Source organism: Glarea lozoyensis (genome assembly GCF_000409485.1).
Source record: "Glarea lozoyensis ATCC 20868 chromosome Unknown GLAREA1, whole genome shotgun sequence".
Classification (NCBI taxonomy): domain Eukaryota; kingdom Fungi; phylum Ascomycota; class Leotiomycetes; order Helotiales; family Helotiaceae; genus Glarea; species Glarea lozoyensis.
The window spans coordinates 961479-989051 of NW_007360983.1; the positions used below are offsets into that span (position 1 = coordinate 961479).

The window sequence follows — 27573 nt, forward strand, 5'->3', positions numbered from 1 at the left end:
TCGCTCTCAAATACTACTGTCAAGCTTGCATTAATTGTTCCGGCCATTGATACACACACCCGTCCTTCGGAGATGCATCTAGAACGATAAAAACTATTGTTCAGTATTTGTTGTTCGCTTTGCGTATACGGAGGAAGCTCCAGCGCCGCAATAATTATGAACTTCCTCTTTTCTCAAGACCAGCAATTGAAGTCTGAAGGATGCGGAATACAACTTTTCATCATGGTAGTTCAAACAACCCTTCTGAGATAAGGCAGTTCTGCATGCAAGTTCAAGCATGCCTACTGAGAAGTTTCTTTTATACTTTGTACATCCGAATTGGAATATTCCCCGGCAGAACCCTGTGCGCAATGAGTTGGCCGTGAGCACACAATTGGGCGTGGCCTCATAATACTTTCCTGCCTAAGCCGAGAACCCAATTGCAGTGCATATTGTAGGAGCTTCCTTACCCGCTGCAGAACATATTGTTTAACGTGAAGCGTTCGCATTAACATGCGGGATGGTCCCATTGGCTCGCTGGCCTCGATTTCCTTTTGCACCATCATCTAGATCCTGACAAACATGATCAGTGCAATGTAAGACACCCAGTGGGACGAGTCAATAGAGTTTCCTAAACAGTCGACCCTTCGTCGCTTTCGTACTTCAGGCTCGTCGTTTGATCTTTTCCGTCCTGGCGCTTTTGGAACCGATCTCTCAAGAAGCCACGCGGAAATCTCTGCCCTACGAAGCTTTATTGTAACCACACCTCCAAAACGGTTATTCTTTACGCAGGCAAGTATGCATGGGTGTGAGGGTTGGTTCATTAAAATGAACAGGGTCAGTAGTCACCGCCCTTGTGGAACACTTTTGCCTTGCTGTATATTTATCAAAACCGCTGCATCGATCCAATCAACTCTGCCACGAGTCACGAGTTGTCGAACACAGCAGATCAGCAGTGTCTTCTGCTGCAGGAGGCAAATGTTAACAGTCACCCCCGTCGCACCTTCTAATTTGCAACCGGCCAAGCCCCAAGGTTTTTGGACATGGAGCCATGTAAATTTAGAAGGGCATTGAAAGCCATTCAAACAGTAACAATTACTAGTCTTCTAGAAGGGTGCCCCTTTTGACTACACCTGGCAATTTGGATAATCAATAAATTGAGCGCCACAGCCAAGCACAGCGCTCAGCTGCTAGATTAGCGTTGGAATAGGAGACCGACCAGGCGGTTCTTCGAAACTTGACACAGAAAAAAGCAGCTTGCGCGATCTGGGCCTAGGACGTAGACTGAGGCAAAATGATATACATGATCGTTCGTTTCCTTGGACAAAAAGCCGGTAACCCTGCCCAGCTGTCGGTATATATCAGTCTGTCCAACAATCTCTAAGGTATGCCATTTTGTCATATTTGGACTGTCCGAGGCTAACAAATCATGACCGTTTAGGATAGCTCTGCCTTACCCGAATTCAATATCCGGCAAACGAAAGAGATTGCACTAGTTGGTCGATTCGCGGGTGACGAACCCTTTGTAACCCTCCGACCGGAACGGCCAAGCATTCAATCATCGAGCCATTACCAATGGTCCAAGTATTCTGCGGTCTCCTGGGCAGGGATTTCTGAGATTCTTGTTGGGGGTACTGTAGGGGGGTAACAAATTAAGGTTATGCTTTTACAAGGCGTCCAGCGGAGCAAGCGATCAATTGACAAAACTGCCGAGGCACGAGACGAGGCAAACGAGTCAACCCCACCACGAACAAACCTGGAAGCAGAAACAGAAGCAGGCAAGGTGGTAGGAGCAGAGAAATTGACCACTACTTCACTGCCTGTTTGGCTGTTTCGATGGCTGCAAGTTTCTCAAGATGTCGGACATATTATTCCCGCTGCGTATGGGCAATCCGGCGCAATGTTACCGCTGAGTCGGTTAACACGCCGTGAATGCCACCGAATCGTCACGTATGAGGCAGGTCAACCCTCCTCCCGCTTCCCTCCCGTCCATACAGTCGAATGCTAGGTGTTGATCGACTTTCAGTTAGCAGCCCTGCGGGAAAGCACCCCTCGACGGGTTTCGTAATGATTCCACAATTAAATGCAGCAAACGTCCGACCTGTCATTCACTTACACAAGTCTGTCCGAGAAAGTGGCCATCTGGGGTCCATAATGCCGGCCAGCTGTCGGCTCTGGTTTATTATTACGGTCTCTTCACCGGCAGAGAGGCAAATGATTAATTGGCAGCTGAGCAACCCGTCGACTGGTCAAGATTAGGCGATTAATTCCAACACCCCGCAAATCCCGAACATTGTTCATCCTCATAGGGCTGGTCTCGGCAGGGGTCTCGGCCTTACGCGTGTGGGTGTATTCGTGTTTCCAAGTGGCTCTCACAGAGAACGCCTCTCAACAAGCTTTGGGCCACATTACTTTCCTTTCCTAGGAAAGATATCCTGCAACACTGACTCTACCTTGAGGCTCATGACCGCTGCCGAGAAAAAAATGTTGTAGCACTCGTCATCCTGCATTAACTTCACAAAACTTGAACACTGGCATCAAGAAAGTGCTGTTGAAATAAGGTTGGGGGCGCTCGTATATCAGAGAATGCTGATTGGGAGTGACACCAATAAGTTTCGGTAAGACTTTTTCATCACAACTTCCACAGCTCAGCATCTCCTATTTCTCGCATGATACCACTAAGGTCGATATGGAAGGTAGTCTCATCTGGTACATGATTGCCTCGTTCGTTGGAGACATTTCAGTCAAGAAAACAAAGCCACGATCTCGTGGCTGAACTTTTCTCGCTTACGGCCCCTATTCAGCTTGAAGAGTCTCCGGAGCGCCCTCCACGTAACCTTCGGTCATCTCATCAATTGCACAGTCATCCATTTCAGAAATCCCCCAGCCTATCAAGTAGCTACCAGAGTACCATCCATGCTTAGTGATAATTGCTATCCCGATCACGAGAAATGGGGCCGCAATTGGGAAAAGCATGCGGGTTCAAGGAGCCAAAGAAGGCCTAGTAAATACGAGCCGTGGTTCTAGAAGCTTATTGATTTGCTGCATGGACGCACACGTTTCTCCTCTCCGGGATTTGACGCAGTGTTTCTAATGCGTGAAATTGTCTCAAAGGGAGGGTTCAATTGACATTCATGTCTCGTTTCGTATCGCTAGGGTACGGTGGCTTATGATGATTCGGTGAGCAGTAACTTATTTCAAGCACGGTTTACAATACTCCTCTTGACTCTTGAAATATCTTGCAAGGTTGATGACGCTAATCTGAGAAAATAATTACATCCCAGGAGGGCTCTATAAGCGACCTTCAATACGAGACAAATAGCCATTTTGTAGGCCTTAATGGCAATAATCATCATGAGAGCGACATGGTTCATTCCGTTGTGAATCTCGAGGTAAGTAGAAAAAACGAAGTTGGTCAGCCATACGTGTTTTACCACCGAACCATGCCCTGATGGTCTTTCCTGTGAAAATTCATGATACTACCGCAAACAACATTGCTTTGCCGCTGTAAATGCATCCAAACCTCAAAGTTTCCATGAAATTTGTTTACGAAATGCAGTCTATCGGAATTGAAGATGTGAAAAGATGAACTTCAATGCCCAGTTGTCCCAAGTTGTACAAGCTACGGCTCGAAACAATAGTGAAGCGTCACTGTGGATCGCGAGTCCCTGTAAGATTTCTGTGAACACAGTATTACGGCATATGGCCAATGATTATAGAACTATTTAGCTTCATTTAACTCGCCTCTTTGCCTTGTCAAAGTTTTTTAAGGAGGAACGAAAATGCATTCGACTTCAAATCTAGAGGCGGACCTGAGTTTCCTCTAAAAACCCTTTCTGCATTCAGTTTTCTACCCGCGACCACATCTATGGAAGCACTACATACCTTGAATATGGGATTACTAGTACAGTTTTCTGCGAAGCGTATGGCAAGTTTCAGAGCGAATCGCTTTCCCCTGTTTGCCTTGAAATAGGAGACTGCTTCTCCTTCATTATTGTTTAAATAACATCTCGTAATTAAATGAGCTCTGTCACACATCTGGACCACTGTTTAACTGTTAGATTTGAATGTCTACATCTATACATTTACAGGCGCAATAGCAACCCTGACGCTAAGTGGCAGCTCTCTACTCATTTTGAAATGTGTAAATTAGAATAATCCCTCTTGTGGAGGATAATCAACTCTTCTCAAACGAAACGTATCCTCGTAAATGAATCAGATTACTACACAAAATTTTGATAGACCTTTGTCGACTTTTGTTCGAACACGAATGCAAGTGATTATGATTAGTTTTAATCGGAAGTCATTTGCAACTTAACACTTTCTACAAGCAGTGCCTAATTACCTTCATAACAAATTCGTTAGTTTGTTCCTTATATTCACATCAATCATGTGTTTTCTTCTATATCCGACTCCATGGTCCGTTACATGTGATCCACACAATCAGAGATAATCCCTCGTTAGATCACCTTTTGGGAAAACAAAACGCCTTCCACACCAATTTTATGTAATATATCGATAGTTGCCACTCACTTGATTAATAAACACATCAAACCCATAAGTAATTATTCTTGTTTCTCTGATTATTCTCAGACTGAACTATAACCGAGATCTCACCTACTTACCCGACCCCACGCCTTTCAAGCCTCATCTCCCAATATCTTACTTAGGTGACACAACCTGATACAAACACATATCCGAGAGCGATAGACGAGTATCTGGTGGTCACCCTGGAGACCGCTTTGTTTTGATTGGTAAGGAAAGTTGGCGCGAGGGAAGCGCCGAGTTCAACCTTGATGAAGACGTGGAAGTCTGTTCTAATCCAAAGAACATTAATTGAGTAGCTCAAATTAAAATTAGGTTTTTTATTTCTGTCTTGTATCGCTGCGTAGTCTTGACCGTTAGAGAGGCGCTTCGGAACAAATTCTGCAGGGTTGAGAAAATATTGCCCACCCTCCCAGCAAATCAAAACATGACTATGATTTAGCTAGAAAGGGAAATATAGCGATAAAACATAGGTTCGTGGTGATACGCAGGATCTCACCTTGAGGTAATGTCTAGAGTTGGTGGAGGTAATTGAAATCTGAATAGTCTTGTCTGTGTTGCAAAAGCAGAAATCGGTAATAATTTGATGGAATGACACAACTTGAGGGCATTTTTTCCTGGTAGTATCATTAGGGACATCGAGATGATGTGTATAGAGATGATGTTTGAGACACATTTGAGAATAAAGAGAGTCGATGTTGATACGTTTGTCACATAGATATTTGAGCAAGCCGGAAACATAAAACGCCAGTGGTTGTCGTGTTCAGAGTTCCAGGTAGGTCATTGACTTGCCGAAAGGACTTTCAAACATTAATTGCAATGTCTCAATTTTTCAATCTATTGTGAGCTTACCTCTGCTTCGAAATGTAGATGCGTCAACGTAGAAGGTCAAAGATATATTAGTGCTTAGACGATTTCACAGATCCATTTCCCAAGCCCCAGCTAGGACTAGAGAGGAAGGCTCAGTGGACTGATCCTGTATAATGCAACCCGGCTTATGAGCGATGACTTCTAGCATTCCTCCAGAGGATTGTACTGTATAGTTTTTCAGCTCGCCGGTGGACTTGGTGAAGTCCGATAACAGTTCGACTTTAATTTGAAAAAGAGAAAAATACAGGTCTCTCCAATAATCTAGAAGGCCAAAATGTGACTTCAATTCAACTACTCGGGCCTATTCTCCAGCTTTGAACTTAAATTCGACATAGACAAAGTGTTGTAACTGTTGTTCGTGATGCAATTTCGCGTACATGACGATATGACCGGTATTACGTGACCAAGTAGTTGTAGATCTCCTAGCCTAGAGTAGATTAGAGTAGGTTAGCTATTGACCTGATAATTAATGTACTTGAAGGATTTTGAATCGATTTGAATGAACGTTACGACTCCAGAATGTTCACTCGGCCTAAACAACAACCTTTGGCACGTTGCGGAGTATTTGATGATGAATGCTGTAAAACCAATTTTGTAGCCAGCAGTAGTTACAAGACCTATTATCTAGGTCAAGAGGAAGGTGAATTTTCTTGACAGTAACAACACAAGTGGCTCATAGTGTATAAGATACGTGAGACTATCCTGGCTACTTTAAATTAAACTCCTACGTAAGCAAGCCTATTTCACTACCTTTCGATGATATTCGGATATATCTGGTATAACTTAATCAACAGACGAAATTTACGGTATTTAATCAACGTAATCGAATGAATATCGTGTTTGGACACTTACTTACTTATGCCGATTTATTCCCGATTGATTCCAGCCGGCGAACCAATCGGGAATGAATCGGCAGTCGGAATTAAACCGGCACCGTCAAGACTAGACGATGTCAACTTTACCACAATTTACCTAGTTTCGGTGATAATGCTCTCTAACTTCTCCTTGACCTAAACACAAGAAACTCACAGTATATCGAAACTGTTTAAGCACTTACAAACGACACTGAGCAGTCACGCGACACGCAAAAAGCGCTCAATCCTTTGCACTATTCCAGCTGAAGTTGAGGGAGCGACTGTGATCTGTGGACAAAGGACGTCGAAACCAATCTTGATAGATCTGCAAGAGGGAGCATATTCCTCAGACTCCGAAAAACTGGATTACCGACCAAGTCTGTCAGACATGGCTCTGTCTAGAGTTGAAGGCGATGATGAGATATATGTCAGTGGGTACGCAGTTTAAAATTCTTCTTGTCTTGAGAGTTCACTTGCATTTGGTGGCGGGGTGTGGCACGTGATGTGCACTCGCTTCCCCCTTTCTGTTTTGGTGGTGCTCTTGGCCCTTTCCATTCATTGTATTATTGTTTCAAAGGTCTAACAATATATAGAATATTCACGTTGAAACTCAAATCTAAGCTCCAGAAAGCGGGTATAACACATATACTTTCTACCCTGGTCTATGACTTCAGCAAGTATGAAGATTGGGATCAATATGAACATCTTCAAATAGAAGCATTGGATGTTGATGATGAGAATCTTTTGGGAGAATTTGAGAAGACCGGAAGTTGGATCGAAAACGCTTTGCGAGGAGGTGGAAGAGTGCTTATTCATTGGTGAGTTTTGCCTCCATCTACCGGAGTAAAACTTCGTTCCAAAATTTCTAGATGGGTTCTTCTGGAAAATTGCTGTCATATATGAGCTGCTCCTTCCACTCTCCACTTACACAGAATTCTTGCGCACTTCGTTATTCTGCTAGAACCTAAGCTAATTGAAAAAAGTGCAATGGGAAAATCACGCTCAGTCACTGTAACAATAGCTTTCCTTTTACGGAAATATCCACATCTCACAGTCAATTCAGCTTTAGAGCTTATCCGCAAATCTCGGCCCATGGCTGAGCCGAACGACGGTTTCATGGCTCAGCTAGAATTGTACAAAGAGATGGGGTGTCCAAAAGACATTGAAGCGCAGCCGAGATATCAGAGGTGGATTTATCAGCGAGAAGTCGACGAAGCACTAGCATGTAATATGGCACCTGACAGAGTTCGGTTCGAAGATGAAGAGAAGCAGGAGGAGTCTAGAATAAAGCAGATTGCGGAAGAAGGCGAGAAGGAATTACGGTGTAAGAGATGTCGGTAAGTACATTATACCAACCATCCTTGAGGTATATCGCGACACGTTCTAAACTGGCCGCTAGGAAAACTTTAGCGAATTCTCCTTATTTGATAACACACGAAGCCTCCTCTACATTAAAATCGGCATGTACCCACCACTTTCTTCATCCACTCTCTTGGATGCGGCCCACGCTATCGGAATCTCTCTTGGCTGGTCGCCTGGAATGTCCAAATCCAAAGTGCGAGGCTCAGGTCGGCAGGTATGCATGGCAGGGTATGAGGTGTAGCTGCGGTGTCTGGGTATGCCCGGCTTTCTCGCTACAAAAGGGTCGAGTTGACGAAGTGGTGACTGCTAAACCTATCGAGGTTAGAGGCGTGAAAGACGGAGGCAGTGATAAGGATGTTGTTGAGAAAATGAAAGGCCTAGGGATTAGGCTACCACCGGGTATGAAAGGGGTAGAGAAGGAAGTCAAGGAAAATCTTTAGAGTGGATCTTCTCTTCATTTGGATAGTAGAAGACCAGCGCTCGTGTGCCCTAAGGCTTCAACCGTAAAAAAATTATGTTGGATATATACTCAGCGAAGGCTCCGGCCATCAGGGTATTACCGCGCTGAGCTTTTCGAATGACAACTTTGGTATGTATAATACGATCTAGGAACCTATATATGCTCCATGCTCCGGCTAAGAAACTTCGGCTCTCACTTAATGTTCACATGGCCCCTCATAGGCACATGAAGTAAAATTCAGGTTACAATTCACATTCCAAATATTCTTAATCATTAGGGAGGAAATGGAAGCTGTGATTTGTCATAGTGCACGCTTTGTATGGAATGAAACTCGCCGCACCGCCGTACGTCTTCCTTGCTACTCACCAGAACCTATTTGGGCACTTGACAGAACATATCAGCGGAAGGGCGTGCACAACGCGTTTGTTTCCACCCGTTCGAAGGTAAAACGTCAGTGGTATGGAATTCTTGATGGTATCTTCCAGCCTAAGCGGTATTCGGGAAACTTTGAAGTTTGAAGACCAGCGATAAACCTGAACGTTACATTGCTAAGTGCGCTCGGCGGAAAAAGCTGACGATAGAGACGAATGCAACGGATCTCGGTTAGACCCATAATGGTTCGGAAGTAAGACAAAAGATATCCGATTTCTTGTTGACCAGAAGAGTGCAGTTCGCCGTGGTTGCTGGCGACAAGGAAAATCCGATCGGCTCCCACTCCCTGCAACCGTTTCTTAGCCATAGCTATCGGAGATAAACCACAGTGAAGTTACCGTCAATGCAATTGACCGTACGCATTGATAATTGAGAGAAGAGCAACGAATGGATTTCAAGATCCGAGTTCTCGCGTGGCTCCGCAGTTATTTTGGGATATTGCGTGATGCTTCCAATCTGAAATCAGGTAACCCCTACTGACAACATCTCCAGGGCCTTGTAGGCTCTGTGCGATGAACAGAAAGTTATCATATTAAGAAATTGGGTTAAGTAGCGTCCTGACTAAGGTCCCTTAATACACTGATCAGGCGAGAATTAAGTTGATGTTTCCAGTGCTGCATGCTCAGAAACCCGCGATGACCGAACAGCTTGGTGCTCAGGACAACGGTAAGGTCATGTATATGTTAGGGTTGCCAACTCCTTTAGAATGCCAGAGGGCCGTTCATGGTGCGCAACAGAACCCCGTTGATTCCTCTTGAGAGTATTTGGTCCGAATTTCTGAATTGATCCCCCGAAACATGTCGCTATTCGACTGTGGAGACTTCGCATCCTGACCTCAGTCAAGACTGCTTATCGATTGTTTTGAAGAAATCAACTTTTGATCGTTGTTTTTCGCTTCTATCGCTCCGCTCGTTACGAGGCTTTTGATTGCTTACCTCATTACGAGTATGGTCAAAGGCCTGGGGAGAGGAAAAGCTTCTCGAAGAGCGGGAAGAATCCTTTAGCTCAAAACCCATGCCGTATATACCAACCCTTGTCATACCGCCGAAAACTATGATTGTCCCGTATGTGCTGGAAAGATGAAGCGTCGCTGAGCAATAGAGAAGTTTCAAAGGTACAAGGTATGATAAATGAACATTGATATTTTGAAAACCATACCAAAGGGACTGCTTGTTGGGAAACTTTTAATCTTGAGGTCCATGACTGCGGTGATATGCCACAGAGACATTGTGGCAGTCCAGATAGTTACCAAAGTACCTCTTCCTCGCTACCTTGTAATATATACCAATAAGGCTGAGCTGAAAGTCATCCTTGTCAAATCTTCTTCGCAGAATTTGTTCTTCTCAGACGCTTCACTCCCTGTAGACTTTTTGCATTTAGGAAAAGGTCACATCGGTCTAGAGGTAATCCACCGGTGTGCAGACCCAGACGTCGACTTATGAGGGGGCCTGTTGCATGTTTCGCTATACGTCTTCTTCCGAAGTAGTTGGATGTAAGCAAAAGTCGTTGCTCGGTAAGCCCCGCATGTAAGATTTCACGTCAGAGGCCATACAGCAGCTTAGAAGTTGCGATCCATTTGCCATGTTAGGAAAGTGTACCGAAAGCATTATGACAGGCACATTACGCGCTTCTGCCGACGTTTTAGTTGAGAACAGTCCGAAGAGAAAGGATACTTGAGCCTCGAGATCAACCTTGAAAGCCCGCGACAGGGCGGCATTTATGTCCCACTTTGGAGATGGCGGGTAAGGCAAACCATTAGGCAATCTGATCATCAGGGCTCGTGCCAGCCTTGTAGGGTGAATCGGCCGGCCACTATCGGTATCGCATTTTCTAATTTGAACCTCTCTTTCATTGGAGCATGATCGCTAGTGATGTCCTCTTCTTTCTGCGTCCGCATGGGTTTCATTCTCCCTGCTTGAGCTGGGGAAGGATACTGTCGTCAGTCTCACTATTGAGGAAGCAGAACCGACATGCGAAGTTCACTTCAGCGGTAGGACAGGCATCGTACGAGGAAACCACGGCATTGCTGTGAATATAGAAGCTTGTCAGCAACCAACCTGTCGGTATTCCTGATGTAAAACTGCCAAAAGTCGAGCCAACCAGATTAAGAAACGGCTATAAAAGGTAGAAGATCTCCAGATCCCATGGAGGTTGGCTTTGGTTTCGGCGGTTAAACCCGATTCATGGCTAGCTGCAGTGTCTCCGCTGAAGAACATCTGCTTTTGAGGATTTAGACTGGTGGATCTTGGTTGTCGCTGACGTATAAGGAGCCAAGTCGAGAATGACAGGTAGGCAATCAATAGACAGCACCACCGATATGATGATTTCGACAAGAACATGTGCCACTAGAACTGCTTCTCAACCTATCATTTTTGCCGGACTTGTACTTCATCAGGTATGACTGCAGCCCATATGAAGGCACTCTTGCGGGGTAGAAGAAGAGCCCAAAGCTCTGTCACTGATGGAAAGATCATGTTCATGATAGTCTAATGTCTTTACAGAAGATGATTTTGGATGTAGATCATCGTTCGCTTTGCAATTAGATGTTGTAGAACCCAATAAGCAAAGTTCATTCTCCAGTCGGATTTCGGGAACGATTTGAGTGCGCTGGATGAGTTTGGCCCTACGATTACTTGTTCCGGAGAAACAAGCGAACCCGCTGACCGCAGGGGGCATAAGCACGGTGTTGCGTGCTCAAAGGTTGCCAGTTACTGATGCGGAAGAACTCCCGGGGTGTAGTAGTGGAGCGTAAGCACTAAATAACGGAAGCGAGGTGTCGGCCGTACGGTAAGACAGGCTGTAAGGCTGGATAGATGATCAAAGGATAGTTATATGATAGGCCATAAGGAACGAAGGCGCACGTACGGCTGATGCATATAAAGTAAGACTGACTGTAGTGTTGTATTACCTCCGGTTGCTTTCGGGTGTCTGTATTTGCCTTCAAATGGGTGATCCAAAAATGTCAAAGAGTCAAGAGCCTAGGCTCGTCGAGATACTTGAATCGGTGATCTTGTGCGAGCATAAGTTGATCTGCATATCGAATAAGGGGCCAATGATACCAAGATATCGCTGTCAATCTCAAGGAAGCTCGCATAAGCGAACGGTAAGTCGATCATCAAGGGTATATGCCGTCATCATCAAACTACGAACGAATTCTGTTGCAAGTGACGTGTTCTGGCCGGCCAGTATAGTAGGGGATGATAAGGACGTATGGCGGCGGGAATACGAATAGCGGTGGGATCCAGCTTGTTGATATACACGGAAGGGCTTTTTGCTTGCCCCCAGCTGATTGCATCTTGCAAGAGCGGCAGTTGAAGAATCCGTGAAAGGGAATCCAAGGTTTTTGATGATAGCTTCAATAGCAGACCTTTCAAGACCTCCCTAATACCCATTTTTGCGGACTAAAACTTCATGCGAACTCCTTCGTTATAGCCTTGTCTTAACCATAGTACTCTATGGAGTCGAAGTTGCTCTTACAGATGTGAACATTACTTCTTTCACGGGAAGTTTTTGGGCACCTGTGGAAAGAGGTTTGGATTTTGTAGACGTTCGCGATTTCGTTTGGCGATTTCTGCGTTTCTCTTTTTGTCGATTCTTTGTTGATAGAACATCTTCGCCAAAGCAAATACCCGAGGCTCCTCCTCTGGTATGGATGTTTCGTCCGTTTGTTTCTAACGGCGAATAGGTAAGTTAAAATTGTTGGGCATTATAGTTGGGATGGAATGGTTCTACCTGCTTCTCAGTTTCACCGTCCTCCTCCTTGGCCTTGTCCTTCTTTTCTTCGCTTTCCTTGTCCTTATCTTTCTCCTTGTCTTTCTCCTTTTCCTTTTCCTTCTTCTTTTTCTGTCTTTCTTCAAACTCCTTCTTAACTTTCTCTACCTCGGCTTCCATTTCCTTCTTCTTCTTAGCAGCCACAGCAGCCTCATCAATGATAGGAGTACAAAACTTTCTGTCTTTGATGTGACCAGGACAAACGTAGAAGAAGTCCTGTTATGAGTTAGGTGATGTATTACGAGACCCGAAAGACGGCAGCTACCTTGTTCTCCGAGGCGACTAGGACACTTGCAGTCGGTTTATAACAGATCTCACATGGCTTGGAAGCAGTGTCAGCAACCTTCCGGTGAGTGTAGACATTCTGAAAAGAAGCCATAGATGATGATCCGCTACCCAAAACGCTCTTAAATGTTCGGAGGCAGACTAAACAGAACAACGGCAGTCAGGTGTCACGCAATCCTTGATGGACGTTGATTGTGGTGGACGTGTTGTTCTACAGGGTCAGGTGATGTGTAACAGAAAATGGTTCACCAACCTATTTAGGACTAGCACTTTGACGACAGGTGGAATCTGGAGCGGGCTTTGACACGTGATCTGATCCGCCTCCTAGCTGTTGGACCCCTGCAAAAAAGTTCTCGAGATGCAGCCTGCAGTGGGGAAATTTTGATATCAGTCGCCTTATCGACTTTGTATGCTTCGCGCTCCGTGCCAGGAGCTTGGGCTGTAACATTAACAAATCGTCAACCACTGAAGCAAATTTACTACGATTTTCACCTTTCCTTTTCCAATTAGGTACAAACCGAATTGACAATAATCATGGCTTCGAAACAACTTAGAGCACCTGGTAGCAAGCCAGGAGAGAACATGCTATGGGGTGGACGCTTCACCGGTTTGACTCACTCTTTCAGAAACTTCTCTTTTGTTTTTATACTAAGGCATTCTTAGGTGGTCTTGACCCATTGATGGTGTCCTACAATGAGTCTATTTACTTCGACTGCAAATTGTATGCACAAGATATTGATGGCAGTGTGGCTTGGGCTCGCGCCAACCATAATGTTGGTATTCTGACCGCCGATGAGTTCTCTGCAATTGAGTCCGGCTTCAAGAAGGTCAAGGAAGAATGGGAGTCTGGAACGTTCAAAATAGTTCCTGGAGTTGACGAAGATATCCATACCGCCAACGAGCGTCGATTGGGAGAAATCATTGGTAAAGACATTGGTGGTAAACTGCACACCGGCCGAAGTCGAAACGAACAAGTCGCAACAGATATGCGATTATGGTTGAGAGATGAATTGAGAAAGATTGAGGGGTACTTGGTAGATTTTTTGAAAGTCACAGCTGCTAGAGCTGAAAAGGAGATTGATCACATTATGCCTGGATATACGCACTTGCAACGCGCACAACCTATCCGATGGAGTCACTGGATGTTGTCGTATGGAACAGCTTTTGCTTCAGATCTTGAGCGGCTACGAGAGGTCATCGCAAGAGTCAACCAGAGCCCCCTCGGTGCTGGAGCTCTAGCAGGCAACTGCTTCGGCTTAGACCGACAAGCAATGGCTGAAGAACTCGGCTTTGATGGTTTGCTATGGAATAGTATGGCAGCAGTTTCAAGTCGTGACTTTGTCGTCGAAGCTATGCAGTGGGGAAGTATGTTGATGTTGCACATGTCTCGGTGAGTCTCTTGCCTTGCAAATGAAACTACTGCTAATTATGTATTATTAGCTGGGCTGAAGACTTGATCATCTACTCAACTGGTGAGTTTGCATATGTCAGACTGGCAGATGCATACTCGACTGGAAGCTCCCTGATGCCCCAGAAGAAGAATCCCGACTCCCTCGAGCTCCTACGAGGAAAGGCTGGACGTGCTTTCGGTCAGGTATCGGGCCTAATGATGACCGTCAAAGGTCTGCCCAGCACATACAATAAAGATCTTCAAGAATCCCTTGAGCCAATGCTGGATCACGTTAAGACTGTTGCCGACAGCATTCGTATCGCCACCGGCGTTCTTAGCACCCTCGCCATCAATCCCGCTATGATGAAGGCTTCCCTCGAGTAAGTGTTCTCCCTCGCACCTCCAATTTTACGTCACTAATAACTTAGTCCATTCATGCTCGCCACCGACCTAGCAGACTATCTCGTCAAGAAGGGAGTTCCATTCCGCGAAACCCATCACATCTCCGGCCAGTGTGTCGCCTTTTCAGAAAAGACCGGGAAACCAATGAACGAAATGACCCACGAAGATTTCCAAGGAATTGACACCCGCTTTGGAAAAGATGTATTGAAATGTTTTGACTACGAGGTTAGCGTTGAGCAGCATAGTGCGCAGGGTGGAACTGCCAGAAAGAGTGTGTTAGAACAGGTTGAAGTTATGAAGAAGATACTCGGATAGGAAAAGTATTTTGGTCGGTTGAGCGGTAAAAGTTTAATGTATTTTGATGAGATGAATGAAGTTATGGCTATAGTCATGATAAGCAGGAGAAAAGATACTAGTAGTATGCTGTGAGTAACTGGGCTCTCTTGGTTTTCTTGACGGATATCGTTTAGATGCATCAACTTTGTCGACAGGAGAACAACGTAGTCATCGTTGCAACACATCTGATCACTTCATGGCGAGGAAAGAAAGGTTAGATCACGCTGAAGCCTTGAATTGGCTCTCCAGATATTCCACGAGAGTGGCAACAAGATTCTCCCCTAGGCCAGTTTCAAATTTTAATATTCGGATGGAAATACGAGGAGGATTCTGACGGCATAACAGTCTGAACTCTTTATCCACGTGGGAGACACTTTGTTGAAATATAAATACCAGAAGCATTAACCACGCGATCAACTCTCCAATTGCACAGCAGGAGAAAGATACCCCCTATTCTCTCTATTGTTGTACATTTCTACTCAATAGTACATGATTGGCTTGGTTTATATACCTTAAACAATTCCACCGCTGTTGTGTAAAAAGAATATACAAAGAGATAAGTTACCTACCTGTCTTTGACCGAAGCGAGATGAATTGCCCAGATTTTACATTACTCACGACTTCTACGTTCTACCATTTTTACTTAGTTTGCGTAGGGCAGACATATTTGTATAATTTGTTAATCTGCATCGCCAGAAAAAGAAGGGACGAGACGGGCGTTTGTAAACGCAGAGTCATACACTTTCGACCCATTGGTTATTAAAACAAGGTTGTTTTTTTTTTTAGCTAGGTGGAAATTTGAAATCCGCATCAGACCATAGAGCGGTAACTTGTCCGACAGTAGCACGAAGATTTGCACCTCCAAAGCATACCGTATGTCTAATGGTTTGAGGTTAGTTTTGGGCCTCGACACAGACTTTTAAGGCTTTTAAAGAGGTACTGCTTAAATAGGTATGGATCTGTAGTCGACACGTTATAGGTGGGCTTCCAATATTGAACATGAGAGTGATATCACACAACTCTGATTTATCTTTTCTTTGCGAACCTAAGTGTGGTTATGACCTAAATTTACCCCACACATCCCTGTTGGGAACCCAAGACAGAAGCCTCCAGCGCCAGAACAAATCCCAAGTGATACGAAATCGCATGCAAGTTTGAAACGCCTTTATCCTTCAGTAACATCCATCTTTTCAGCGGTTGCTGTGGCTCTAGCGTTCTTTGCCTGTTCCCTCTTCTCGGCCTTCCATTTTATAATGCGTTCTTTCAGATCTGTATTCGGTATCACATCCTCAATTTTCAAATCTGTCCGATTGAACGGATCGTGCGGATCACTAAGTAAGTGACTGCGGATTGTACTTCGATCAACGGTTTGTTGGGATATAGGTAAAATGACAGGGTCTTCCATGAGTGTAGCAAGAATCGGATCTTCAAATTCATCTGGAATCTCGCCCAAGTCACCTTCATCTTGATCATCGATCTCTTTCGCGATCTTGAACCGCTCTTTGAGAGCCTCAAAAGCGGCAAGGTCTTCGTTAGAGCGAATGCTGAAACGACTTAGGATACGGGATGCGTTGTTGAAGTTTTCCGGCTTGTAAGAGCGACCGTCTCGGGCGACGGCTTCGATGAAGCGCTCAGAAACGCCGAGGTTGAGGTAAATGTCGATGAACTCACTCAGGAGCGTCTTCGGCTCGAAAGCATATTTCTTAGGGTCCTTGACCTTAAGATTTTTAGACTTTGGCCCAACAATTGTGTCCAGAGTATAGTCCACCATAGCTGCCACTCGGTCAACGATTTCAGGCATGGTAAATGAAGAGCTGAGAGTTTTCGTGAAGAGCTTCATCATGGAGACGGTCTCATTCGTTAGCTGCATATATGACTGAGCTTGCGACTCAGCAGATTGCAGTTCCTCCTCCTTCGTGGCTCGTTCTTCGGCGCCCAAAGAAGGATCATCCAACTGTTCTTGCAGATCATGAATCTTTGGAAATTTGGTTAGAGCCTCATCAAGTACATATGTTGCGTCATTGAGTAATAAATTAACAAATCTCAAGAAAAATTCCGTATTTGTCCTAATATTCCATTAGCGGGGAAACATTCGTCCTAGGGAAAAGATTCCCATACTTGCTTTCTTGGGCCAATCTCTGTTTGTACGTATCATTGGACCAAATACATTTGATAACTTGGAAAATCTCATAACGAATATTGAATTTGTCATAAAATTGTGTGTGGGCCCCTGTCACCTCGACCTCTGGTGGTGTCAGTTAGCAATTGTTTTTGAAAGAATTGGCTAGAACATACCGATGTAAAATTTCATCAAAGCATGCAATAAATGGTCAGTCGCGAATTTCAGTGCAATAAGGTTATCCCCGAGGACACCCTTTTTGAGATGGTAAACAGGCCACGTGCCATGGAAGAGCAGAGAGACCAGCTTTGCTTTGAGATAAGGATTCTTGATGTAGTCGGAATTGGTGAGGAACGTAATGCAAAGCGCAATAATCTCATCGCCAACGGCTGATATCATTACTTCCGGGATGTAGCTATGTCTCTAATTAGAAAATACCCGTTTGGGGGCAGGCAACTGAAATTACCGAAGAATGAAATTGAAATTTGAGACGATGTCTTCTAAAACATATTCAGGTAAGTACTTGAAGTTATCGGGCTGCTGGTCCGGCAGTGGAAGCCTAGCTACATGTTAGCAATTTGCAGGATTGATCGAGGACTAGCATTACTTCAAAGTCTTGTCTGGGGTGTAGTCTGTTGCAGAGGCTATTCTCAGCAACCACACAGTAACATAGCGCATGAACAACAAGGATTTTGTTTGCATTGCCTTGTCTGAAAGAACGCCCTCAATCGCCATCTTTGTTTGCATTGATTTTTCGAGCACATCGTTATACCTCTTCAAATCCGCATCGAATCTTAGCAATTGGGCAGGGCTCTACAATCGTCAGCGACCATGCATTGACTCTTTGTTGGTAAAACTAACAGCTAAGTACTTATTTCTTTCCTTCTCAAACTCCTCAATCTTTCCGGCAATGAACTTGATGTCTTTATCAAGATTGCTGAGCGAGGAATTGGTAGCTTCGGTACCGTAATGATGCGATGCGAGGGTCAAGAAGAAGATTTCGGATATGAAGTTAGATGTCCCTGATGCTTCATTTTTATAGAATTCCTCTGATGCATTCTCATCCGCGTTGAGTTTGGTCTCATCAGATATGTCGACACGAGGTTTTCGCTTGAAATAGTCAATTTCAATTCTTGACACTTTCGAAAAGGTAGCGTCCATGAATGGTTCGCAGAGACCGTCTAAGACAACCGTAACATTCAGTAGGAACCCATCTGACGAGAGTTTAGATGCGTCTGGACGCAAAGCCCGCCGCTTATGATTCTGATTAACGATGTATGCGAACCAATCCAAGGTCTTATTCTTTGCTTGTGGGCTAGCACGGACAAACAGGTTGATGATGTCTAGCAAATCCCTCTGATGCTGCTGTAAAGCTGCACGTAAGCCGTCCTGTGCGTTCCGGATATGGCTTTTGCCCATTGACTTCGGTGAAGCGAAGTACTGGCTGCTAACTTGTGGTTGTAATGGCGATATTCTGAAGAATGGGCCAAGAAGTGTATGTCGCTCGATACCTTCTGGCGACACGGCCATCTGGAATAATGGCGACTCGGCAATCGCAGTAACCAGAGGTGGGAACTGACACATGTGTTTGAGAGCCTGGAATTGGTCAGCAAGTAAGTAGGGTTGAACATTGTCTTTACTCACATTGACATATGGCTGATAGTTATCCTTCATTGTTAGCTGAGAAAGTTGTGCACTCAAGCCAGCCACAGATTTCGCCAGCAGGGTTTTGACAGATTCATCCTCTTCAAACCGGGAGACAGCTTCTGCTAGAAAGTCTGGACATATACCCCTGTCTTCTCCTGCGTCTAGGAGTAGATGAGGAACCAAAGAATCCGTCTCGTAGTTTGGCTCACGACTAAGGTTTGGTCAGTACCTTAGCACTAATTCGGCCGGATATTGCTAACCCATAGAGTTCCGGCATTTCCAAAGCAAATATACAATTGCTCATACAGAGTCGTTTGGCCTCCTTCAAGATTTCGTCTTTGCCAGCAACGGAACCTCGTAAACCCCTGGTCGCTCTCATCGTTCTTTTCCAACATGGTAACAAATAATCTAATACTGAGCTTTTGTAAGGAATGCTCGAGCACGCTTCGAGGATCGCTGAGTCCAATCTATCCTTAGTGAACCTAATGGACGCATTATCCTCTTCCAACTCGGACCTTAGATTTGGCAGATATATCAATCTATGTCCAGACGTGTCTACCTTCTGGTCGGGATCTAAGGTAATTCGAAAAATATGTGATAATATACGGTCCTCGTATTCGGGCAGCTCTTCCATCGCCGGTGCGACTGTGGTTCTTTTCGCGGGTGGCGCTCCCTGTGTGTTTGCCTGTATTTCACCATTTTCAGCCCGCGAACGTTTCACTGAGTTCATCTCTCCTGTTCTTACGGATTTGGTGTTTATAGTTGCCTTTGATGTTAGCTCCGCGAACGGGTTTTCGGCGGCCGACGTGGGGGGTGCTTTATTGATATTAATCTTTGGCTTTTGCACCCGGTCATTATCCTCAGAGATCTTTGGCGAGTTATTGGCTTGTTTGGTTTCCCCTCCCTCAGTATTCTCGGATTTGGGGGTCGCAGTTCCTGCCAATTTCTCCATTCGCCTTTTCCGGATCTGTAGGGTAACTTCATTAGCAACTAACAAGGCGAGGCAGAGGGGCCTTTTCAGATCTGACCTGCTCCATCTTCTCCTTGTCTGGAGCCTCCGGCGGAGGAGGAGGCCCTTGCTCGTTGTTATCCATGATGGCGATAGAGGGATGTTTTGTGGCCGTGAAGAGGACGGAAGACCGAAGTCAAAAGAATTCGATGTTGCTTGCTGGCTCTCGTCACAGCCTTGCGGCTGGGGTGTCTTAAGGTGCCTGGTGACGTTTGGCGGGTTTAGCGATAAAGCTTGCTAATCGCTTATCTTAGGGGACGATAAGGTTCAAAAAGAATCTCGTCGACAAGCCTACAGTATGCTTACTTTAGTTTAGCTACTAGTATCGGGAGGCTTGTGTAGTTTTTAAATCGACCTTTCTGTTTTATTATGCGCAAGTAGAGCTACTAAGATGGCTACAATTCTAGCGAACAGGGTTTAATAGACATATTCACTTGCAATAAGAATCTATTAGGTTATTGCTGATGGCAATTCGAACTATGTGAAGTTTAGTCCTAACCCATATTTTACAGATAGACAGACAGAATGTCGTCTTATTACGTGAGGAGATGACGATTCAAGACTAACTCTGGAAACTGATCACAGCCTCGTCGGCACTGCTTCTCCTCCTAAGATAGAGGTAAATAATGTTGATGTATATAGCGGCGCACCGGTTGTACCAAAATCTTCGTCTATTATGTAGTATGCCCTGGAATCCATGAACTCGCAGTCCCAATGCTAACCCAAACGCCTTGCTTCTCAACCGTTATAGACTCCAAATTCATACACAAGCAGCCGAGACATTCCACATTCCCTTCACATACGCTTCCTCTGGCCAAGGTCTCCCAAAGTCTTGCAGTTCGTCATAGGTAGTTGAGATGCTTTCTGCAGTTTTTCCATATCAGGGAAAAACCAACCTTGAGCATCGTTTATCATGTTCTGTTTCCGATCTTGCTCAAGAGTGCACTTGTACTGCAGTTCCTTCACATACAAGACGTCTGCATTGGAATCCAGGGTTGAAAACATCTTTGTCGAGTAGCTTTGCACCTCGTTCGGATTGATCCAGTATTCTTTCTGGTAGTTTTTGGAGTGCCGAGACATGCTTTGTGGAGGTTGCGCGTGATCGAATCGCATTTGGGGACCGGAGGAGCCTGACTCCCCACCTAAAAGGTTCGAGAGTAGAGGAAGACCGACAAAGAATATAAGCAGGGGCAGAAGTCCCATAAAGACGCTTGAAGCGGATGGCGCTGGCTCGGGGGGCGCATTGGGATCTCTCGGTCTCCTTCGCGGGGCCGCTCCACCAAACTGATGAACTCTCACACCGGGACCTCCTCCCATATTGAAGACAAACCCAGGGCCTAACGTGGACAGATATTAGCATGTTTCTGCATGACTTTGGACTTGAAGACCTACCTCCACCCCCAAACCCCCCAAACGGCCCACCGGCACCAGTACCACCTCCAAAGAATCGAGCAAACATCTCTTCAGGGCTGATTTCCTCTTCCCACATACTACCCCCCGCCTGCTGCTGTCCTCTACTTGTTCTCTGTCCGAACCCCCCAGCAAAAGGATTGCTCTGCGGCGCACTTCCAGTTCCAAACCTTGAGTCCGGGTCACCCCCATATTTGTCATACTTCTGTTTCTTTTCCTTATCACCAAGCACTCCAAAAGCCCTGCTGACCATTTTAAACGCCTCGTCCGCATGTTCATGGCCATTCTTATCCGGGTGAGTTAACAGACTCAATTTCCTGTAGGCCTTTTTAATTTCGGACTCCGTCACAGTAGTCTTGACATCTTCTAATCCGAGAATTTCATAAAATGCCGTCGGTGAACATCGTCGAACTCGAAGGACGGCGGTCTTTTGCTCGAGCGTATATTTGCGATCTTGGTTTCCTTGATTGTGACTTCTCGCATCTGCCATTGCGCTTACTCCGTTTGCTCGGCGCAGAAGCCCAGAATGCGCGCTGTTGGAATCAAACAAATTGCTAGGTCAATGGAAACGCTGCAAGGCGGTAATAATGCTGGGGAGAAGGAGCTGCAGTTGATGGTCTGGTTCGGTTTGGACACGACGCGCGAAGGTGCCTCTAAAATCGACCGCTCTCTTCCGCCCACTTTCACCACAGGGATTCAGAGTGCCGACACGTGATGCGCCTGTCTCCGTCATCGAAGGTCTCTACTAAATCGATCGCATTGTATCCGCCAGCACAAGGGGACTTCGTTAATTGAAGAACCGCAAACTGCAGTGTGGTAACTTCGTGCGCCAATTGAGGTGATAAAACGATCCCAGACGCGAAAATGGCGGGACAAGATCCAAAAGTTGAAGATGTGAAAAGATCAGGAATTTCCATGGCGATGGACTGGGGCAGTAAGCCGACCACCAACTCCACTTCAGTGCAATCTTGTAGTATCAATACTAATTTTTATTTCTAGAGTCTCCTCTTCCCCCGACCATTTTAGCTACTCTTTTAACCGCCCTCCACGCTCGACCATTCCAACCTCTTCCTATGCTCTTCCCTCCAGTTCTTCTCTTCAGCACTTATCTCAATCTCAACGCCTACCCTGTCGACTCTGCGGGTCTTACAGCGGCATGGTCTGGTCTATACCTTCTACTTGCGAACCGGAGAAGAGTCAAGGGGAATAGCTTGGGTCAGAGAATTGGGAGTAAATTTGGCGCGAGGGGATTGACTAGGGGCAGTGCGATGGTGCTTGCAGGCGTCAATGTTGTGGGCTGCGGACTTGCATATGGATTCGGAAAAAGAGAGAATTCGGAGAAGAAAATTTGAGTTTTTGGGACATCCTTGTACGATATGGGAGCTACTCTGTAATTCTGTCTTGCGGTAGGGTTGATCTCAGCTGTACAATGATGATGCGACGTATGTGGACCGAGAGATGTATAGATCGGCGAGTAATCATGATGAACATAGCTGGAAAAGACATATAGATTATCTGAATGTAGCAATACGATAACCTGCCCTGATGGGGCAAAAAACTTAGACCGCTAGGATGGAATCATGAAATTTGTTCATGCACCCGACGATAATGTTGGAAACGCAGCGTCAATACTTTGAGATTCAGTAGTGGCTAATACGATCAGAAAATAGGTAAGAATCTGAGAACTTCGTGGCAGTTCCGTCTGTATTCATGATGTGGTATCTACATTACAGTCCGACGAGTAGCCCATCTACAGGTGACAAGAAATTTACAAACGCCACAACAGCCTCAATATCCAAGGTTATTCCCACCAAAACTCCATCGCCATGCGGTTAACAACATCTCCAAAACAACGAGAGCGAATGAACCTATTGTTCTGTGACTTTTCAATGGCCGAATAGGGCAAGCCAGAACTGGTGCAAGCATAGAGCGGCGACCAGCCAATGGCCATGAGACGCCAGATTCGTGCAGGAGCTGTTTTCGTACCAGATATTCACAATCGTGAGTCCTGCGCCGATCAATGCTGAGGTGCCAATAATAATTCCCACGATCTGACTCATGTGTGATCCGGTTGATCTTTTAATGTTTGTGTGGTTGTCTCGTATAATTTCTTCGCCTACATAGAAGGCTGAAATCATTACAACAGTCATGTACTGTCTGGAATATGTCGATGGAAACTTTTCTGAATAATGCCAAAGGACAAACCCACAAATGAGAAGCAAAGCGTGAAGTCCGTTACGGCTGCGAGACCCATGTCTCCTCACTAGCTCTGGTATCTTTTTCTCCTCTTCTGATAATGTCCAAGAATTTGTGAATAATTGAATGAGCTCGTCTGTTTCCTTACAAGGAGACGTCGGAGGAAAGAATTTGGGTTGTGCGAACTCGAAATCATCCACCGAGTTGATGTTATCACCCATATTGAGTCCTGAGACCCCAAAATTCGAATCTCTAACACGCCGATTCATTGAATTAAAAAAGTTCTCTTTCGTTTCCTGAGGGGTGACTTGTAAGCGCGCTTTGTTCGGAGGATTGTAACGCCGCTGGGCTGGTGTTGTTGGGGCTGGTGGTACTTTGTACCAGAAGGCGGAGTTTTGCCCATTGACGGGAGAGTCGCCGAATAATTTTGAGTTTAGATCCCGACTGGAGGGGAGAAAGGCCCGATGCTGAGATACTTGTGAAATCGAAGGGGACCAGTCCATGGGTTCGCCTTCTATGGTCTGTTCGTTTACCAAGCTTCCCGTGAACATTTGGCTGGTTGACATAGAACTGAGAAGTGGAGGGTTTTGTCCGGCCGGCATGTCATCGTAGTTAACGTTTAATTGCTTTGGATATGGAGACGGAGATGAGACAGGCCCGTATTTGTTGACTGGTTGGCCAAATATGTTCTTCATTTGGTTATTCACATCGTCCATATCTGAAGGAGATCCAGGTCTGGCGGCTACATATTTGAAACTAGTGGGGGTCGAACCCCAGAGAGGTTTGACCTCGATGCTCAGAGAGACGTAGGCTGCCCGAGCCAACTGCTTGATCGTCAGCGACATATCAGGGTGGTTGGGTGATCCAAAAAAAAAGAACTTACAAAGAGGTTGACAATAACTAATGATAAGTGAGCGCATATCGTCGCTGGATGGTTTGACTGAGCAGCAACACCGGTTCCCATAAGCCACCAAGCCACAGAGCGCGCAGCAATGGTAAAGATCTGGAATCTGTACCAATTCCTAAGCCCATTGATATTGTCCCTATATACCGTGCTCGACTTGCTTATGTACGGATTCCACCAGCACGAGGACACAGTACAAAGGAGAGATACTAGTATCCATTTCTCGGAAGCTCCAACACGCACCGAGGGTTGGACCAGGTGCATTATTGTCGAAACAAAAGAAAGAGGAGACCCTTCGAGCACGTTGAAATCAAATGCGGTAGACATGGAAGAGAGGCTCCACAGGACGTGACCCCATAAACCTGCGTACCAGAGTAGACGTCCTAAATCAGAAATGCTATAACTCCTCGACTTCTTTATCATTCCATCACGCGTCTTTGCGAGTCTTCTGCCAAGATCGTCACCCTTTGCCCACTTGAGTGAGGCTCTTATTCCTTCCAGAACTCCAGCCTGGCAGTCTTCACACACTTGAGGATACCTCTTTTCGATCCTCTCCTTTGCCGCTTCGTAGAGAGCCTTCTCTTCTCTGCCAAATCCTGGGCGTGACAAATCCAGGTCAATATCAAGCTGTCGCATAGATGCATTGTTCAAATGTTGATTCTTCAGACAATTCTCGCAGAACCTAGAGCTCCGTCGGGGTAGATAGGACGCATCTCTAGCTACAGCATATGACCTGTCGATATTTGCCGTATCCTGTGAAAAAGTTTCAGCTGGAGGATCTGTAATGTCTCCATTCTGTTGAATCGATTAGCAAGTTGCGCCGAAAGACAAGTAGAATGACTTACTTCATCAAGGAAGTTTGGACTATCGCAAAGGGTACAGTCCCAGCGTCGGATTAATCCATCGTATTTGATGCCAGATTTCTTTCCGCAGCCAAAGCATACGAGTATTTTCTTGCGGCGTAAAGGTGCCATGAGGCCATGTTTGTTGTTGGCGAGATGTGAGATCGGTGGTGACGCGAGCGACGAAATAATTGTTCCCCCGGGTTGGTTTCGCAGGGGTGTTGTCAACATGGCTGTCGATCTTGCGTCCAAACCCTTGTCAGGCGGGTTGGTATCGATATGCGTGAGAAGGAGCTTTCGAGACAATTTCAAGTGGCACAGCTATTCGAACTCGAGGACATAGTATTTCTGAAAACAGTATAGGATGTGAAAGAGCGCGAAAGACATAACCAATTGCTAAAAATGCATGTTGACCAAGTCGATGGCTGTCATTAAACATCGATTAACGAGACTTTTGAAGTAGCAATCAGATCAGTGCAATAGAGCAAAATTTGTGAATTAAGTCGTTTCGCGAAGGAAGTCGTCAACAAAGATTCACGTCGCGAGACGCCAATATCGCGTCTACCTACATACTGGCACGGGAGGTCGAGAATCGACATTTCGCCTTCGCGTAGGGTGATAAAAGTCAGGAGTATTTATGAATCTGCCCAATTCGACAAACAACCTCCGGCTCCCGATTCAACACCACCACGCAGTACTCCGTTCAGTCACCTCAGTGTGACAAATCGACCAAAGCATATATACCATTGCGAACAACAAAATGTATCCACAATCTGACTAGGACGAGTGTACTAAAGTCTGATTACCACTTCACTCGATTTGATTCTTGCGACTTTTAAGAGTCGTGTCCTCCATGCCAATCAAGATGGCCCATATTGCAGTCCTACAATTGATCATTGCAGGGTCTTTGATGATTTTGACCACACTTACTGTAAGTACTCCACTAAAAAAGAATAGAGTACTGCTAAGACTTAGGACAGTTGCGAGTTTTATATGTCCTGCGACATATTCGACGCTCAAATGTGACCCAGCTCAAAGGGAAGCCCGCTTCGCCATTTCATATGGTCATTGTACTTGGTTCAGGTGGTCACACCGCTGAGATGATGTCTCTTATCAGAGACATAGATCCCAAACGATGCAAGCATAGAACCTACATCGTCTCGTCTGGTGATAACTTCTCGTCGGGCAAAGCCTTGGAGATCGAGAAGCGAATTCAATCCAATTGTAGTTCTACAAACACGTCGCTTGTCACTCTTGAGGGTCAAGATGATGCAAGTTTTGGTATGTGGGATATAAAAATAGTCCCTCGTGCGAGGAAAATCCATCAATCTCTCATCACCGCCCCCGCCTCTTCTCTCTGGTGCTTACTTGGATGCTTGAAAGCTCTCTATACGACCGCAAGGGATTCGAAGGTCTCACCAGGCGAGTTTCCAGATATCATAGTAACTAATGGCCCCGCAACGGCTGTTATATTCATCTTCGCGGCTATTCTCTTGAAGATTCTCGGGCTAGTACCGGTTTCGAAATTGAGGATTATTTACGTCGAGAGCTGGGCCCGGGTGGTTACCCTGAGCCTGAGTGGGAAGATACTACTGAAGCTTGGGATATGTGAAAAGTTCATAGTACAGTGGGAAGTACTAGCCAAATCAATCAACGGGTCAGGGAGGAACAGAGTGGAATGGCCAGGATTTCTAGTTGAATAGTGAGAGGATTATTGATGTGCGAGAAATGTATAACAAGCATATATGCTCCAACGAGATGCAATGGCTATTTCATGGCGGCCTCCAGCAGTGCTTTGCCGCCGTTGCAAGCATCCAAAACTATAGATTTCGTTCGTTGTGATCGTTCTCTGCTGTTGGATCGCGTTTTCGTTGGAGGGGCACACTCGTTGATATCCCCCAATGACAAGTCTAGAAGCGTATTATGAGTACAATTTTTTTTACAATCCTGTGGCCGCCGAATAGAAAAATTTTCAAGCGGCAGCTGGGAGTTCTGTTTGTTCCTCCCCATCCAGACCTAAATCGATCTCAGCTGCTTCTGGAATACTCGTATAGGCAGCCTCTCGGGTCATGGCTTGGTCCGCGACGTTGGTTTTTGCCCACTCCAGCCATTCGTCATATGTCTTGTCTTCCAATCCCATTCCAACATCCAATGCACCCTTTCCAAAATGAGCCCCTGTCCACAAAGCTTCCTCCTTTGCGACTCGTCGCTCCACCTCTTCCTCGTGTCGCAAAGCATAGAACTCTTTCCGGGCAATGTCGTATGCTTCGTCTTTCTGCCTCTGTCCTTCATTCATAAGCCAAAGTTGCCTTTGCACAACACTAAGAGTAATCAGTCTTGCGAACCCTAGTGTCACAGTCATAACAGTCCTACCTTTCACCATTGAGTGGTCTCCCCGGCTGCCTTATGTTCGCCCAATTGCAATTCTGTCCGTCTCTTCCGTCATTCTCTAGAAGAATCCTCGGCCTCGCCAGTTCCCAAGGATGATCATTATAGAATTGTTTTCTCAACAAATCCTCCTCATAGACTATCTGTTGTGGTCGGAAAGACTTGCTGGGTTTCCGGACCTTTTTACTCAGTCGTATTTCTCTATGCTGCGGAGCTTGGGACCGTGTCAAAATTTCACCCGGTGGAATCGCTCCTATCGTTTGGTACCAAACTGGTGGTTGTGGTATGCTATTTGAAGCTAATAATGCCGAAGCTGTCTGGTAGACCCTCGAGGGTTTTAGATTCCGCCCGCGCATGGTGACTATAATACAG

The 27573-nt window shown here is 45.6% G+C and overlaps 9 protein-coding genes across 9 annotated transcripts; 4 read left to right on the forward strand and 5 right to left on the reverse strand.

The window, feature by feature from the left end:
• Positions 1 to 6636: 6636 nt before the first annotated feature.
• On the forward strand, positions 6637 to 8050 carry GLAREA_08967 ((Phosphotyrosine protein) phosphatases II; the record flags this gene model as incomplete). The annotated part of the gene is made up of 5 exons (XM_008077928.1): positions 6637 to 6683; positions 6842 to 7066; positions 7232 to 7585; positions 7689 to 7824; positions 7931 to 8050. 5 exons carry the CDS (start codon positions 6637 to 6639, stop codon positions 8048 to 8050), a joined length of 882 nt encoding a protein of 293 aa, XP_008076119.1.
• A 3949-nt stretch (positions 8051 to 11999) lies between these two features.
• Positions 12000 to 12652, reverse strand: GLAREA_08968 (uncharacterized protein; the record flags this gene model as incomplete). Its single annotated transcript, XM_008077929.1, has 3 exons — positions 12000 to 12173; positions 12235 to 12489; positions 12539 to 12652. The coding sequence occupies 3 exons, from the start codon at positions 12650 to 12652 to the stop codon at positions 12000 to 12002; spliced, it is 543 nt and encodes a 180-aa protein (XP_008076120.1).
• A 440-nt stretch (positions 12653 to 13092) lies between these two features.
• On the forward strand, positions 13093 to 14665 carry GLAREA_08969 (L-aspartase-like protein; the record flags this gene model as incomplete). Its single annotated transcript, XM_008077930.1, has 4 exons — positions 13093 to 13165; positions 13222 to 13948; positions 13999 to 14328; positions 14377 to 14665. The coding sequence occupies 4 exons, from the start codon at positions 13093 to 13095 to the stop codon at positions 14663 to 14665; spliced, it is 1419 nt and encodes a 472-aa protein (XP_008076121.1).
• A 1186-nt stretch (positions 14666 to 15851) lies between these two features.
• GLAREA_08970 (RING/U-box) lies at positions 15852 to 19546 on the reverse strand (the record flags this gene model as incomplete). Its single annotated transcript, XM_008077931.1, has 9 exons — positions 15852 to 16752; positions 16805 to 16931; positions 16982 to 17220; positions 17272 to 17364; positions 17413 to 17618; positions 17667 to 18401; positions 18450 to 18663; positions 18713 to 19419; positions 19481 to 19546. The coding sequence occupies 9 exons, from the start codon at positions 19544 to 19546 to the stop codon at positions 15852 to 15854; spliced, it is 3288 nt and encodes a 1095-aa protein (XP_008076122.1).
• A 710-nt stretch (positions 19547 to 20256) lies between these two features.
• On the reverse strand, positions 20257 to 21361 carry GLAREA_08971 (Chaperone J-domain-containing protein; the record flags this gene model as incomplete). The annotated part of the gene is made up of 2 exons (XM_008077932.1): positions 20257 to 20798; positions 20854 to 21361. 2 exons carry the CDS (start codon positions 21359 to 21361, stop codon positions 20257 to 20259), a joined length of 1050 nt encoding a protein of 349 aa, XP_008076123.1.
• Positions 21362 to 21735: 374 nt separating this feature from the next.
• GLAREA_08972 (uncharacterized protein) lies at positions 21736 to 22223 on the forward strand (the record flags this gene model as incomplete). The annotated part of the gene is made up of 2 exons (XM_008077933.1): positions 21736 to 21805; positions 21871 to 22223. 2 exons carry the CDS (start codon positions 21736 to 21738, stop codon positions 22221 to 22223), a joined length of 423 nt encoding a protein of 140 aa, XP_008076124.1.
• Positions 22224 to 22757: 534 nt separating this feature from the next.
• GLAREA_08973 (uncharacterized protein) lies at positions 22758 to 24945 on the reverse strand (the record flags this gene model as incomplete). Its single annotated transcript, XM_008077934.1, has 3 exons — positions 22758 to 23891; positions 23951 to 24766; positions 24817 to 24945. The coding sequence occupies 3 exons, from the start codon at positions 24943 to 24945 to the stop codon at positions 22758 to 22760; spliced, it is 2079 nt and encodes a 692-aa protein (XP_008076125.1).
• Positions 24946 to 25678: 733 nt separating this feature from the next.
• GLAREA_08974 (uncharacterized protein) lies at positions 25679 to 26516 on the forward strand (the record flags this gene model as incomplete). The annotated part of the gene is made up of 2 exons (XM_008077935.1): positions 25679 to 25744; positions 25794 to 26516. 2 exons carry the CDS (start codon positions 25679 to 25681, stop codon positions 26514 to 26516), a joined length of 789 nt encoding a protein of 262 aa, XP_008076126.1.
• Positions 26517 to 26785: 269 nt separating this feature from the next.
• On the reverse strand, positions 26786 to 27557 carry GLAREA_08975 (uncharacterized protein; the record flags this gene model as incomplete). Its single annotated transcript, XM_008077936.1, has 2 exons — positions 26786 to 27134; positions 27187 to 27557. 2 exons carry the CDS (start codon positions 27555 to 27557, stop codon positions 26786 to 26788), a joined length of 720 nt encoding a protein of 239 aa, XP_008076127.1.
• Between the last annotated feature and the right edge of the window lie 16 nt (positions 27558 to 27573).